At 38.6% G+C, this 14,593-nt stretch overlaps 1 protein-coding gene across 5 annotated transcripts in view; it reads right to left on the reverse strand.

Annotated features, from left to right (window-relative positions):
• The window catches only part of CRAMP1 (cramped chromatin regulator homolog 1), a 49,826-nt gene that overhangs the window by 27,394 nt on the left and 7,839 nt on the right, over window positions 1-14,593 (reverse strand). For 4 of the 5 annotated variants that reach the window (XR_001524110.2, XR_001524109.2, XR_001524111.2 and 1 more), the window contains exons 3-6: window positions 10,496-10,689; window positions 8,914-9,067; window positions 5,674-5,757; window positions 3,142-3,190 (exon numbers count right to left, since the gene is read on the reverse strand). Coding sequence is in view for 2 of the 5 variants with exons in the window: in XM_015642948.2 (XP_015498434.1) it covers window positions 3,142-3,190; window positions 5,674-5,757; window positions 8,914-9,067; window positions 10,496-10,689 (481 nt within the window). In the remaining 3 variants the exon portion in view is untranslated. The remainder of the gene's footprint in view (window positions 1-3,141; window positions 3,191-5,673; window positions 5,758-8,913; window positions 9,068-10,495; window positions 10,690-14,593) is intronic. The other variant, XM_015642950.3, reaches the window with a different exon arrangement.

A 14,593-nucleotide genomic window follows, 5' to 3' on the forward strand; every position in this document is an offset into this window, starting at 1 on the left:
CTGCTATACTACCATAAACTTTTTTTCTTGTTATACATCCTAATCAATGACATAATAAATGTGTAGTAAAATTAAAATGCTGCAATAAAAATTTTAGCACAAAGGACTGGACAGAGAGTGGTCCTGTCTTTCAGCAACTGGAGCAGGCCAGTGTTGATCTGAGTATGCTGAACTACACAGAACAGTTACAGAAGCTGACAGAATAATTCTTAGCGCCCCCTTGCATTTACAAAGATATAAACTCTGATCTATTTCCTGCAAGATTCTCCATTCATTCCACAAGTCCTGTACCACTGGCTGTTGACTAGCCTCGTTTGCCTGTTACTGACATTCTGAAGACAAGTACAGAGATGTATAACAGCAAATAGCCTTAACTCCAGCAGCCAAACAGGGATATGTCACACAGAGACTCTGCTGGTACTTACCGGAGTCATCTGATTGGAGTTGTCGGGCACCCCTTAGTATCCATGACCTGCTTTATAAGCTCAACTAGGAAGCTTTTAGGTATAGTTTTCTTACGAGTCTCTCACAGGGTCATTTGTTTTTCCATACTTCATGAAATTAGTACAGAAACCAGAGATGCAAAACAAGCACTGAATCAGAGCATGTAACTCCAGGGTCTGGAGTCATGCTGCAAATAAATTGCCAGGTAGCTCCTCAAAACCTTATCCTTTCTTGACTTTTCTTAACAATTAAATGAAGAGAAAGTTTACCTACTTAAGGAGCAGATCATCAGAATAACGTATGTTCACATTTCCCATTTTTAATCATTTTGGATTCACTTTCTTTCATATCTCTCCTCAGTGACAAGCCTTACAAAGTGCATTGCATTCAGAAGAGTAGTGTAACACTTGAAAGAAACATGTTAGGAACTGCAGAAAGAACTCATTACAAATAGGGAAGAGGATCATAGACTTGTACCATCACTGAGCAAGATGGGAAGTTGAACCAACCAAGGTATATGCAACATGTTTGTTTCTGGGAGCTATGAGGCTGCCCTGCATGTGCAGGTGAAGACATCCAGGTGGTAATGAAGACACAGTCTGCTCTTCTTCAACTGATGAGGTTCACCATCAAATGAGGTAAGGGATGCAGGAGAAAAAGAGAAGTACAGATGGGTCTCCCATATGTAGACAAAAAACCTATGCAAAAGCAACTAATTCTGAACTGGTTAATGTTATGTACACTCTAATTCTGGCATAGAGGCTTAGCACTAATACCTTCAAATACAAAGAGTCCTGTTCCCAAAATGGTTTGTTACAAGACCGGCTTTCATGGAGCAGTAGTAGTGATTTCACAGAAATCACTAGCCCTCATTAACAATTAATTAGAAGAACTAAGGCCTGAATCATGCAAAGTGACAGACTGATACCACAGCTCACTAAACGTCATCAGGCTCATTTGTTATGCTTTAGTTTGTTTGGATGTCCCAGTATAAGAAAGGTGCTCTAGTATAGCACAGAGTGACTAAACCAACTGCTGGTATTCTGAACTATATAGATATTCAAAACTACAGATGAAGGCTCATTCCAGGCTCACTTAACTGGTAACTCAAATTTAAAGAAGTAATTTCCTTTAACAATAATGTTGTTAATTATACTGTTCATATTTTCCTAACTGTACAAAACCCAAACCAAATTGGAATTTCTCTCTAATTTAAAACCAGGCAGTTAACAGAAGAATGAACAAGGGATACAACCATCACATTGAAGACCATCAATACAAGCACACTGTACAAATGGCATCTCCCAGGAAAGGAAAGGTTATTCAACTCCTAAGAAACTGATCTGGAAACTCTATTTGAGAACACTAGAAAGGTGCAACACCAAGTATCCATATTATGATGGGTAAAGTCAAAAGACTGCAGTGGCTGAGGTGGCAAACTCCTGCTCCTGTCTACAGTCAAGTTTACTTCATCAATAACTTGTCTGCTATACTGAACACCCTAAAAGCAAGAATGCAAAAGGTAAAAGCAGACCTGCAGTAGACAGAAAATAATGATTTTTCAAATCACTTTTAAAGATGGGATTAAGGATACATCAATGCCTCCTAAGTAATCACGTGCCTTGTCCTTTGAAAGAGATTTCACTTTAAAACACGTAAAATCTAAAAGGTGAACTACTTTGGAAAAAATGATTCACAAATACATCAAGTATGCCTTCATTTCTAATAATACACTTCTAATCCCTTCTGCATTCTAGGAGTACATCAACTCATAGACTGCACCCCCAAATCCTGCAATGCTCTCTAGAAGTGAAAGAGAACATTTATTCTTAATGTCAAGGAGATCCAAAAGTCACTGGAGGGCTGGGGTCTCCAGTGTGCTGAAGAATCACTTCAGGTCTGAAAGTCAGGACTTGTGAGCCCTGCTGAGGCAGAATGGTTTGGAGATGAAACCTCACTGCAAGAAGGACATTAAGGAGCTGGAGTGTGTGCAGAGATGGGAATGGAGCTGGGGAAGGGTCTGGAGCATAAGTCTGATGAGGAGCAGCTGGGGGGCTCAGCCTGGAGAAAAGGAGGCTCAGGGGGGGCCTTCTGGCTCTGCACAACTCCTTGATAGGAGGGTACAGCCAGGTGGGGGTCAGGCTCTGGGTCAGGTCCCAGGGAACAAGGGACAGGATAAGAAGAAACAGCTTCAAGTTGTGCCAGGGGAGGTTTAGATTGGATATTGGCAATATTTTTGCACTGAAAGTGTGGTCAGGCAATGGAACAGGCTGCCCAGGGCAGTGGTGGAATGACCATCCCTGAAGAGACTTAAAAGACCTATGAATGTGGCACTTGTGGACAGGAGTTAGTGGTGGCAGGGCTGAGGTAATAGTTGGACTTGATGATCTTGGATTCCAACCTAAATAATTCTGTTATTTCCCTGAGTGAATCCACATGGTTAAGTGCTGTAGGTTCTGTAAAGAAGTCTCACTTAATTATTTCATTAAACTTAATCCATAATTATTTATAATTAACAATTATTGGCTTCATGGAAAAGGGGAAAAATATCCTAATACAAAACAAGTTAAGAATGGAAAACATCAAACTTCAGCTCTCAAAAATTAAAAAAACACTCAAAACTTTGGATGGTCAATACAACAGTCAAGTTGCTGAACAACGCAGTTTTATGAGTTTCAGGAGTAAGTTCTTACTTACCCGGCTTGAATGAGCTCATTGAGTTTAGCTGCGTTCTTGTCATCCATACCTTTTCAGTAAATGAGATAACACAGTGAATTAAGATTTACACTGTTAAACCCATGGCCTTCTCTGTGTCCTGTTGGGTTTTCAAAGCTATTACATTTTATTCTTACATAGGACTAATGTGCATAAATGTGCTGTAACATAGATCTCTGCAAAGTTTGCATTTTCATAACATGCAAGCTTTACATGATCCTTGACACAAAAATTACTTTTTACATATGGATTAAATTACCCTAGTTTAGGTACTACAGCCATCTTTGAACACTGGGCTTTAATCTGACACTGGGGTATTAAAAAGCAAAGCTTCTTCCTGCTCAGTTTCTGTTACTAAGGCAGCAAGGCAGAATGAAACAGTGTCCTAGTGTTTAACACAACAAAAAAGTAAATAAAAATTAATAAAGTGCTAATGCAACCCTCACTTTTTTTCTATGCATTACAGAACATGTTTTTAAACAGATATTTTGGTAACTTGATTTATATGACAGTTAGGCCCAGATCTATTTACTCAACAGTTAACCTCCCTCTGGCAGTGCTAAAAGTATTTCTGGAGTCTTTTTCTGTCTTAATAGCTCTCAGTAAGTCTTCTCCATTTCTGTGACTATGGATACCACAAGAGTCAAAAAAAAGGTGTGTGGGGGGAGGAAGAAACTGCTTTCCACAGCTACAGAGTAGACTTGTCATAAGTGGGTATAGAGTCTTGCAGCTTGAGTACATTTGGTCTTGAAGACAAGAATTTTCCAAGTGACAGTGGGCAAAGAATGTAACCAAGTCCTGAAGTTCTAAAACAACAGAAGCACAGAGGCTGCAAGCATTGCCATGGTGACTGTGTGAAATCTTACTTCCAGTCATAGCAAGAAGGGCCTCCTTGTACAAGATGTGAGTACAGGAAAGAAACACTAACACTGATTTCTGCTGACAGTGCAATGTGCCTTGCTTCTGCACCTGCTTTGTCATCAAACAGTTCAAAATTGCTTCTCCAAGCTGACCACAGCTTCTCCAATTAACACACTGGAGATCTTTAAACAAACAGAATAAAGTCAGTATGAACATTCACAACAGTCTCATTCATTAACTGCTATGACAGCAATCCCAAGTAAGGAAGTAACATAGCAAAAAAACCTTCCCAAAATCCCACAATCCTTTAAGGAATTGTACATGTTCACTCACGAACACTTTAGTGTCCATTTCACTTTACAAATAGTATGACTTCACAAAGAAGTGAAGGTATTTTGATGGTTTTCTGTATCTCACAAATTAAACAAAGCAGGTAGAAGATGCACTATGATGTAACACTGACTGTACAAAAAGCCTGGGGACAAATGAAAAAATACATGGATATAAAGGTGTATGCACATGGATTGGCACATACAGGGCATGTTCCTCTGCCCACTCTTCAAGCCAGTCATGTCAGAGCTCTTGCTGGTCTAGAAGCCATGAAAACCGTAGGAACCATGTCCTAGGGCTCATCCCCACGGTGTGGACAGTAGGGGAAGGTAGGGATACTCTCTCAGGTGAGATTCCACCTGCAGCTCTGGGTGTCCCAGCATACGAAGTACTTAAAAGAAGGCTTAAAAGAAAGACAAGGACAGACTTTTCAGCGGGGACAGGAGGAACAGGACAAGGGTTGATGGTTTTAAACCACAGGAGGGGAGACTTAAACTACCTATAATGAAAACATTTTTTATTACAAGTGTGGAGAGGCCCTGGCACAGGTTGCCCAGCAAAGTTGTGGCTGCCCCATCCCTGGAAATGTTCAAGGACAGGTTGGATGGGGGTTGGAGCAACCTGGTCTAGTGAAAAAGTGCCCCTGCCCATGGCAGGGGTTGGGACAAGATGGCCTTTAAAGTCCCTTCTAATCCAAACCATTCTGTAGTTCTGTGAGCCTAAGCTCAGGTATGTTACTAATGCAATTAATCAACTGCTAGTAAACAGCGGATCATTGTTATGGCACATACTCCTCCATCTCCACTCATTGATACAGAGAAAACCAGACTCTGGGACTGACAAGGTCAGAACCCATCTTGCTTAGCCAGTAAAGTTATTTCCAACTATGATTTGTGCCTTTTCGCCTTCAGGGTACAGTAAGAAAACATTTAGGGTAAAACTTAGAAAAAGACACCACCCCAAATTTTGACTGCATAAGCACAAATAATTCTGGGTGTAAATGCTATCATTGACACACTTAATTGCTTAGGTTTCAATAGTAATATAATAGGTCATCTAAGCTATCTATATGTTTTCCTATCACCTGTGGGAAATACATGCACTGCATTCTGCAGACAAACTCAAGAAACCTATCAAAGCAGACTAATGCAACAGACTAAGAAGGTCTGTAAAAATAAAAATATATTTAATGAAGAAGTAACACCACAGATTACAGCAACAGTCAAGAACTCAAAAGCGGAACTGAACTAGACACTGCCAACCTCAAGGGTAGTAACTTCTGATGCTATCATGTAAAAATAACCTGAAGTCATTCATACTCACATCCCCCGATCTTTTTCCTTAGTTCCCCATAGCAGATTAAGCCATACAGCTCCAGGGAAGATTTTTTCAGCCCTTGAGAAAACACTAGAAAGCAGAAAAGGTGTCAGTGAGATGCAGGTTGCAGATACTCCTTTCAACACTGAAAAGGAGAGGATTAGTATTTTCAATGATGAGACAAATCAGATCAAAGGCAATATTAAGACAGAAATTTCTGGTTCAAGAAACACTGTAATGTGATTGGTTCACCGACTTCCTTTTCATGGCATTTTTTAGATTACAGGAAAACAAAGCAGCTTACATAGAAGTTATACAATATACTGCTCATTTATATATATATATATATATATATAAATAAAATATATAATATATAAATAATATAAATAAAAAAATTATACAATATAACTGCTCAATATGCAAAATAAAGCTAATCATAATAAAGCTAGTTCTTGTATCAACTGTTTACAAATTCTAAGGGAAATGTCCAGATGCCCCCAAGGAAATGCAGACAGAACTCTTTTACATGAAAATTCAGAGGTGGATCTGGATTTTCCAGAACATTTTTTGTGCACACAAACATACCATAAGAGATTTGACACAAATTCTAGATTCTAAATTTTTACACAAAAAATTGCTGACATTTTATTCAACTTTGCAAGAGTTTTTTTGTCCTTTCTCTCCAACACACAGGACACAAACATTACTGCTAATAGGTCTAAAGATCTATGACCACAAGGACAGTGTTGTGGTTTACAAATTAGTGAAAACATTTATTCTTGTCTATTTGTCAAAACTTTAGCTCTCTTTGATCTCAAAAGCCAAGCACACATACTTCTCCTAATATTAAACCTAATCAAACTACTGCACTGATCGTTAAATGCCTTCAGAAAATTATATTCTAGACCCCACAGATACATAACTTTTTGTTATCCAAAAAACACATTATCTTCTTCTGTGGCATCTTTTTATTTTAAAAATTCTTCCATACTATGTTGGCTGCAACACTGGCTTTTAAATAAAATACTAATGGCTTCATCTTAGTGCTGTCTTGTTTTGAAAAAAGGAACTCACAAATACACCTTGTGCCAGGTAGTTTAGATACTCAAGTCCTCCTCTAGGTAACCTAAGCTCAGGAGCACAGAAGTTCATAAAGCAACTACATACTTGTAAGTACAGTATGTACTATCATACATAGTACAGTAATAAGTGTATTGTACACTAGCTTTGCATTCCTTCAGCTTCTTTCTAACCATATCCATGTCTCCTTAATGAGTTACTTTCAATAACACATTATTTTTAATTTCTAGTGAGGTTTAACAAGACCAAGTGCTGGGTCCTGCACTTTGGTCAAAACTTCCTGCAGCACTACAGGCTGGGGACAGTGGCTGGACACTGGCCAGGCAGAAAGGGAGCTGGGATGGTGATTGACAGCTGACTGAATATGAGCTAGCAGTGTGCCCTGATGGCAAAGAAGAACAATGGCACCTGGCCCAGATCAGGAATGCTGTGGCCAGCAGGACCAGGGCAGTTTTTCTTCCCTTGTACTCAGCAATGGTTGGGCACACCTTGAGTGCTGTATCCAGTTCTGGACTCCCCAATTTAGGAAGGATATTGAGATGCTCAAATGTGTCCAGAGAAGGGCAGTAAGGCTGGTGAAGAGTCTGGAACACAAGCCCTCTGGGGAGTGGCTGAGGGAGCTCGGGTTGTTCAGCCTGGAGAAAAGGAGGTTCAGGGAAGACCTTACCACTCTCTACAGCTCCCTGAAAGGAGGGTGTAGCCAGGTGGGGGCCAATCTCTTAGGCAACCAGTCACAGAAGGAGAGGACACAGCCTTAAGCTGCATCAGGGGAAGTCTAGGATGGACATCAGGAGGAAGTTCTTCACAGAAAGAGAGACTGAGCATTGGAATGGTCTGCCCACAGAGGTGGTGAAGTCACTGTCTCTGAAGGTACTTAAGAAAAGACTGGATGTGGCACTTGGTACCATGGTCTACTTGACAAGGTGGTCATAGGTTGGACTTGATCTCAAAGGTCTTTTCCATCCTAGCTGAGTCTATGATAAAGAGATTGTATTGCACACTAGCTTTGCATTCCTTTAACTTCTTTCCACATCCATTTCTCCCTGATGAGTTATTTTTAACTTGAGAGGCTTTGGCCACAAACTGTAGATGAATTAACTATCCAAACTTTTGATGATATTTAGGAGTTGTTCAAAGACCAAAAAATTAAACCACTACAAACTGCCATGATTTATACATCTTAGAATACACTGTCAGATGGACCAGAAAACTCTGGAGACTATTACTTAATCAACTAGCTAATGGGAGAACTGACATTTTTGACACCTAGAAGTCAGAAGAACTGAATCTTAGAAAAATCTGGTCACTCTGAAATACATTTCCTTAGCCTGTTATTTGGATTAGGCCACCTAGAGACAAACTTGAATCCTCTCTGCTCATTCCTAAGTAGTACGGATTTGATAAAAATCCATTCTCAATTATCATGTTACTATTACTGTTATAAAACACCATCAGCAGTTTATTTGACTTCCCAATTTTGTTTTCATTACACCAGTTGCAGGCGGAGGGAAAAGAATGGGAAGGGGAATATGGCACTGGGAATCCTAAGTTATTGAACCCATGGTACAATTTCAAACTTCTTTAAAGTGGGAGAAAATATGTCACCATTTACACTTGTATCGGACTGTTATTTGTTTCTACCTTCCCCCAAGAATTGCAAAGTGGTGCTGGGTCAGTTTGCTTGATGGAGCCATGCCTGATTAATGTTTAGGCAGTTCTCCTTGATGGTGTGCTCCTGACAATACAAAACACTTCCTTGAGGCTGGTTTATCCCCAGTATTAACAGCAAGATCTGTATTTACTATGGTGGGGTGAATTCACAGAGTAGCAGTGACATAAATGCCAGGTTTTGGGAAGTATTTTTCACAACACAAACTTGATAGGGCCATGCTAACAAAAATAAGAAGTGAGACACTGTGGGCTCCCCGTTACTGAAGGCATCCATGGCCAGGCTGGACGGGACATTGAGCAACCTGGTCTAGTGGAACATGTCCTTGCCTACGGCAGGGGAAGGAAGGGGATGATCTTTGAGGTCCCTTGTAATCCAAACCATCCTGTGGTTCTACGACTATGTTCAGTATTTATTTCCTTCTCAGTGTTTATTTCCTCACCTCTAAAAGGCAGGACTCCAACCCTTGCACCAAGCCCATTTTGGTGCATACTAACCATTGTCAAAGTCAATGTACTTGGAGATCTTGTGCCAGGTGCGGTAGTAGAAGTGCCGGACCTGCTCCTTGTTCTTCACCATGCTTGCTGGTTTGCCTTTCTTCTTGTATTTCAGGGCAATGTTGTTCTGGATAGCTTCAAAGTCCTTCCCATGCTGAAGAAAGAATAAACCAAATTGAAATACTCAAACCCAAACCTGGATCTTGTCATAAGTCAAGTCAAACAAGGTGAGGGACTTTGGGGTTCTTTGTGGGAAATTGAATTTCAATGGCCATAAACAAAATTTTTGGGGATCAAAACTCAACAGTGAAAGAATGACATTGGCTTATTTTGTTTTATATTAAATGCAATATAAATGCCAAATTAATTACTTTCCAATTTCTTTAACTGTTTCAAAATAAAAACAGTAAGATGCTATCAAATTTTAAAAAATTACCCAACTTTATTTATAAATGTAGAAGGACTGAAATCATTGATTTTCTCCCTGAGCATTCTTTACTTTCTTCTGCATTTCCCCCACCATTTCTGACGAGAGTAAATTAAAAATGTACTATATTTACCAGCTGCCCTTTTATTTACAGTACATTTCATGTTACTGTTACTAGGAGTAAAAAATTTGAGCTTCAAAAGAATTGATTTTATACACAACAACTCTTGCTATCACCAATTTTTTGTATTCAGAAAAGGTTGGAATGGATTTAAATACAAAGTACCAAAACCTCTTCTGAAAGGCAGTGCCACAAAATGAATGGCAGGAGGGACTGAACAAACTGAGTCTCAAATCTACCTTAAAATAAATTTTTAAAATTTTTCCTCACTATTCAAAAAAAATCAGTGAAGTGGTTTAGAAATTATTTGATTCCCAGGAATAGTACTGCAATTCAGAGGAATTAAAAAAAGAAAACACTGTTTAAGTGTTCATTTTGCCCACAAAATATAAGTATGTAATACCATGCCTATGATGAAAAAAAAAGATTGAAAAAGATTCACATGTGCAAAGAAGACTCTCCATCATTGCTTTTCTTTTTATTATTGGCATGCATTTCCAAAACAGATATGCTGTTGAAATAATCACAGGAACAGGATAAGCAGGAATCCATCATATATACCATAAGAGACAGAAGATATGATGTAACTCTTTCAAGTCTCTCAGACATAGGACTGAACTGACTCTAGCCTCTTCATGGCCAAAGACTAAACAGAATTCTCTTTAGAACAGATTGAGAACAATCCTGTTTGGTATTATTAGAGCAAGTGTGTTACTTTTGAAAGTTCAGATGGGGGCATTATTTAATTATATTTCATTTGAAACAGAACTCTAATTCAATAATAACTGAAATTATTTTAAACATTCATTAATAAAACTTGGAAATCTTTCCTGTGTAAGAAAAAACCCAAGAAGCCTGACACTTTTGACACGTGGCTTTGACTGACAGCTGTTTTACAGCCCCTGTATGGCCCCACAAATGCTCATCTGTAAGTGGCCTTCTGCTCCTGCCAATCTCACCCTAATCAACCTTCTTCAGGAATATCCAAACCCTAACCAAAGTCATCTAAGTCTGTTATTTTCTTCTACATGTACCTCATACAGTCCCTCAAAGAAAGTATTCTTGTCCTCTGTGCTCCATGACTCCCACTGTCGTCGGACCTTCTTCCCTTCTTCCTTCTCTCCTGAGGAGGAGCCCAGGTTCCTTGCCGCTGACTTGGAATTCCCAGCAGGATTGCTGGGAGTAATTCCTGACGTGCCACCAGGTGCAGTCCCTCCATTATCTGCTGCTGTAAAAAAACAGAACCAGAGTGAATATTAAACCAATAGGAGCATTCTGAGGTTGTAACTCACTATTTTCTCCTTTTTCACTTGAAATACAATGGGCAAATAATGAGGTTTATTTAATAGGAAGAAAATCTCAAAGCGCAAAAAATAAGGGGAAGGTTTCAGTGCTTAATTTTGTATTTCCAGAAGTAACACAGATAAGCAGGAATGTACCACGGCAGCCTCTACCAGATAACCCTCTCTGATGCTCATATGCTGGTGAGCTCTGCAGCCACTGCCCTGCAGGCAGGGGGAACTCCTAAGTGGTACTGAACAGGGAGCTGACCAATGGAGCAAAGTGATGTCCGTGAGGAAACCAGGCAGAACGTCACATCCTCATCTTTGGTCTTGATCCTACTGCCTCTGGAATAACTATGGAAAGGGAAGGATTGAGAGATGTCGACTTCAGTTCATCACATGACAGTAGATCAGCATTTCCACAATCTGATCCACAGTGTATCCATGTGATTCTCAAAGCACCACCTCTGACATGGCCCATCTAGGAAAACTCCAGCTATCCAAAGGATGGCAAGTCTCAACCCATTCTCCTTGCCCAAATCCTGCTGCGGCTTTCAGAAAAAGGCACAAAAGTGTAATCTTGAATGTCTCTTTGTCAGTTATCAGAAGATTGGAAATACTAAAATGAGAATAATGCCTGATAAGTAAGAGAGAATTTGATGTTTACTCAAGTAGGGACCTGGAAAGAAAATGGGATGGAGGGATCTACAAACAAAACACCATGCGTAGTTTGACACTGTAGTACAAATACAGAAGCCAAGGTCAACTCCCCAAAATGCACTCATTTTCTGTAAAAATATAACCATTCCCATTAACTTATATTTCCAAAATAAATTATTTTGAATTTTATTTAAAAAAAATATTTAAGATTTGACTGTCCTTATTGATGTAGACATGTACTTAATAAAAGAGAAGTCTTTTAACACTAAACATTGATTGCTCATTATAAAGAATGCTCATTACACGTTCCTTTTCTCCAGTTACTGAGCTTTATGGTTTGTGTTTTACCTCATGTTATGCTTGCCTTAGTTGATTTGCTTATACACCCAGCTTGTACAATACAGCAGTCCCAACTGCTTTTCCCTAACTTTTAGATATATCAGCATAATTCTCTCTTTCATATTTAGGCTTAAAAAGTTCATTTATTTTTTCAAACTCAACTTCATGAAGCAGGGTTTTTTACCTGACAAAGCCAGTGTTTTATAAATACATACATATATATATATCATTCAAGAACACAGTGATCCCACTTTGATAATTCTAACAGTACTTTTTAAAAAAAGTATCAGAAGAATCTGCTGTTACAGGCCCACTATGCTTTAGAGATCTAAAGATTTTTATGTAAATCTTAACAAGTCAGTTGCAATTTGAAAGGAATTCCTTTGGGTGACAAAATCATATTTCTCCAAATACTAGAGAAGGTGGCTTGCTCAAGCAATGGAGAATATTTGAAATCAGACCTGGAAGACAGCAAGATGTGTGAAAGTGCATTTTTTCCTGTGTACAATAAATATTTACTTGATATAAAGTATGATACTGTGACCACTTTGTTAATGGTTTATTTATTAATTTATTTATTTATGGGGGTGACTATTTTGAAGAAAATTAATGTCACTACAAGGAAGCACATGAGGCAAGACATGAAAAAGCATTAGACATTTAGAAGAAAATGCACTTAGAAAAACCTCAAAAAATCTTTCTAAAATCTTCATCAGCCACTGACAAAATAATTGAAAATTAAGCAATTTAATTCTTGCACTGTAGAGGTAAATTCTTTAAGAAAACAGAAACCTCAAGAAAAAAAAACTGAGTACTTTAACAGCTGGCTGAGAAGAAACCAAACACAGACACAGAACTGTCACTTCTTGATTCTGCAAATGTGAGACTGGAATATCACAGTTTGCTCAGAACTTAAATACAGATCTTTGGTCAAGAAGGAGACAGTCAAACACATCAGTCTCCCCTCTATCTCTATCTCTATCTCTATCTCTATCTCTATCTCTATCTCTATCTCCCCTCTCCTCTTGCTACCAACTCCCAGAAGAAGAGAGATCCTTTATCAGAAGACAGCTACAAGATTTCAGTCCAGAGTCACTATTCTGGATCACTTCTGAGAAATTCTTCAGAGGAACAATGAGTGCAGGATTTGGGGGTTTAATCTGTGCGCTGGGTGGTTATTTTTTGTTTGGGGTTTCTACATTTTTTTATTTATTTTTTTTTAATACTTACTCAAGTAAATAAAGTCCTAAATCAGCTGCCTGAAGAACAGATCTTGCCAAGAATTTTCTAAAGATTGTTCAGTACACTTGGTACACATTAAGTTTTCATTATTAAAAAGCATAAGAAGCTAAAGTGTCAGTGAAGATTTTATGGTCTTATTAGAATTTAAAGTTCAGTACATTTACATTTCAGTTGTAGGTAAGATGGACTAAAGAGTTCTACTGGACATGCTGAAGACTCCATGGATTCCACTTCTACACAGAACATGTAGCTCATAATTAATTTTTTGTTCCTTTATGCACACTTACTATTTCACAATAAAAACTATAGTCCTGGGAATTTTATCAGAATCTTTTTTGTTTTAAACTCTTATAAATTACCATCCAGACAACTGTTCAGAGTATTGTATATGAAGATCTAAAAATCTGAATAACCTGTTACCTCTACAGAGCTCTTATGTGCCATTCAATTCTGCCAGGAACAAAGGGGTTTCAAACTTTCTTACTACTGTGCATAGTAGTATTTATTGCCGGGTTATCCCAATCCAACCTAGAGTATACTGAACCTTGGTATGGCAGTGGAACGTACTGTATTTTAAAACATAAAACTATAGACCAGTTCGGGATAAAAGGCAAAAACAAAATGAGTCATACATCAATACATTACCCCCCATAAATTCATTACCACAATCTTACTGTATGCAATTATTGTTACATAGAAAACAGTTAACGAGCTTTCATCCCCCTACTAATGACTGATGATTCTATGATTAATTCCCAATAATGGATGATTTAAAACTTCATCAGTGCATTAAAACAAGAAGCTCCCCTGAGGCCTGTTATACCATTACTGCTGCAGAATGCTGGGGAAAAGGAGGGGGCTCACTCTAACAATCTGCTCAGGAGCTTGTTCAATGTAAAGTCTTTTATAGAAAAGACAAGACAAAGACAAGCTGGACATTGTCACACTGTCTACTCATCTTGTATTACCCAGCCGGTGACCTAGACATCCACACCATTACAGCTATAGCAACTCCTTCCCTTCGCTCCAGGTGCACCAGAGCACCAGGACCTGTGTACAAAGTAGTCCTTTGGATACATAAGTTCCCACCATTTTCCCTCGGCTTTCAATACACAGTTTGCAAAGACTTCAGTTTTTTGTACTCAGTATTTGAACTGTAACCCCAACGAAATCATGGGTCAGAACACCAGTGTTCCAGAGAAACTAATTCATTCTTTTTGTCCAGTGTTCTCTACCCACCTATGAAAACTCCATTTATCTGTGACTAGCATAATATCATCTCAAACTACATTCCCATGGAAAAAGCTGTCTTTGTAATTCTAATCAAAACATAAACACTTGCAAAAATTTATATAAAGAGATTTAAAGACTGCAGTTTAAGAATCTGATATGGAAATGAACAATGGAACACATATGTTTAAAATAACTGAGATACTAATAGTATCAGGATCTCATCATGATTACTGCCACAAGTTCTTCCTTCTAGGTAGCATCACAGAGTTTGCCTTTCAGTCTTCCACTGACAGCTCTTACAGGCCACCTGACCCATATCTTCCTTGACAGATTACACACATACAAAAGCTGGAATCTCCAGAGTAAATTCTCACT

Source organism: Parus major, chromosome 14 (assembly GCF_001522545.3).
Source record: "Parus major isolate Abel chromosome 14, Parus_major1.1, whole genome shotgun sequence".
Lineage (NCBI taxonomy): Eukaryota > Metazoa > Chordata > Aves > Passeriformes > Paridae > Parus > Parus major.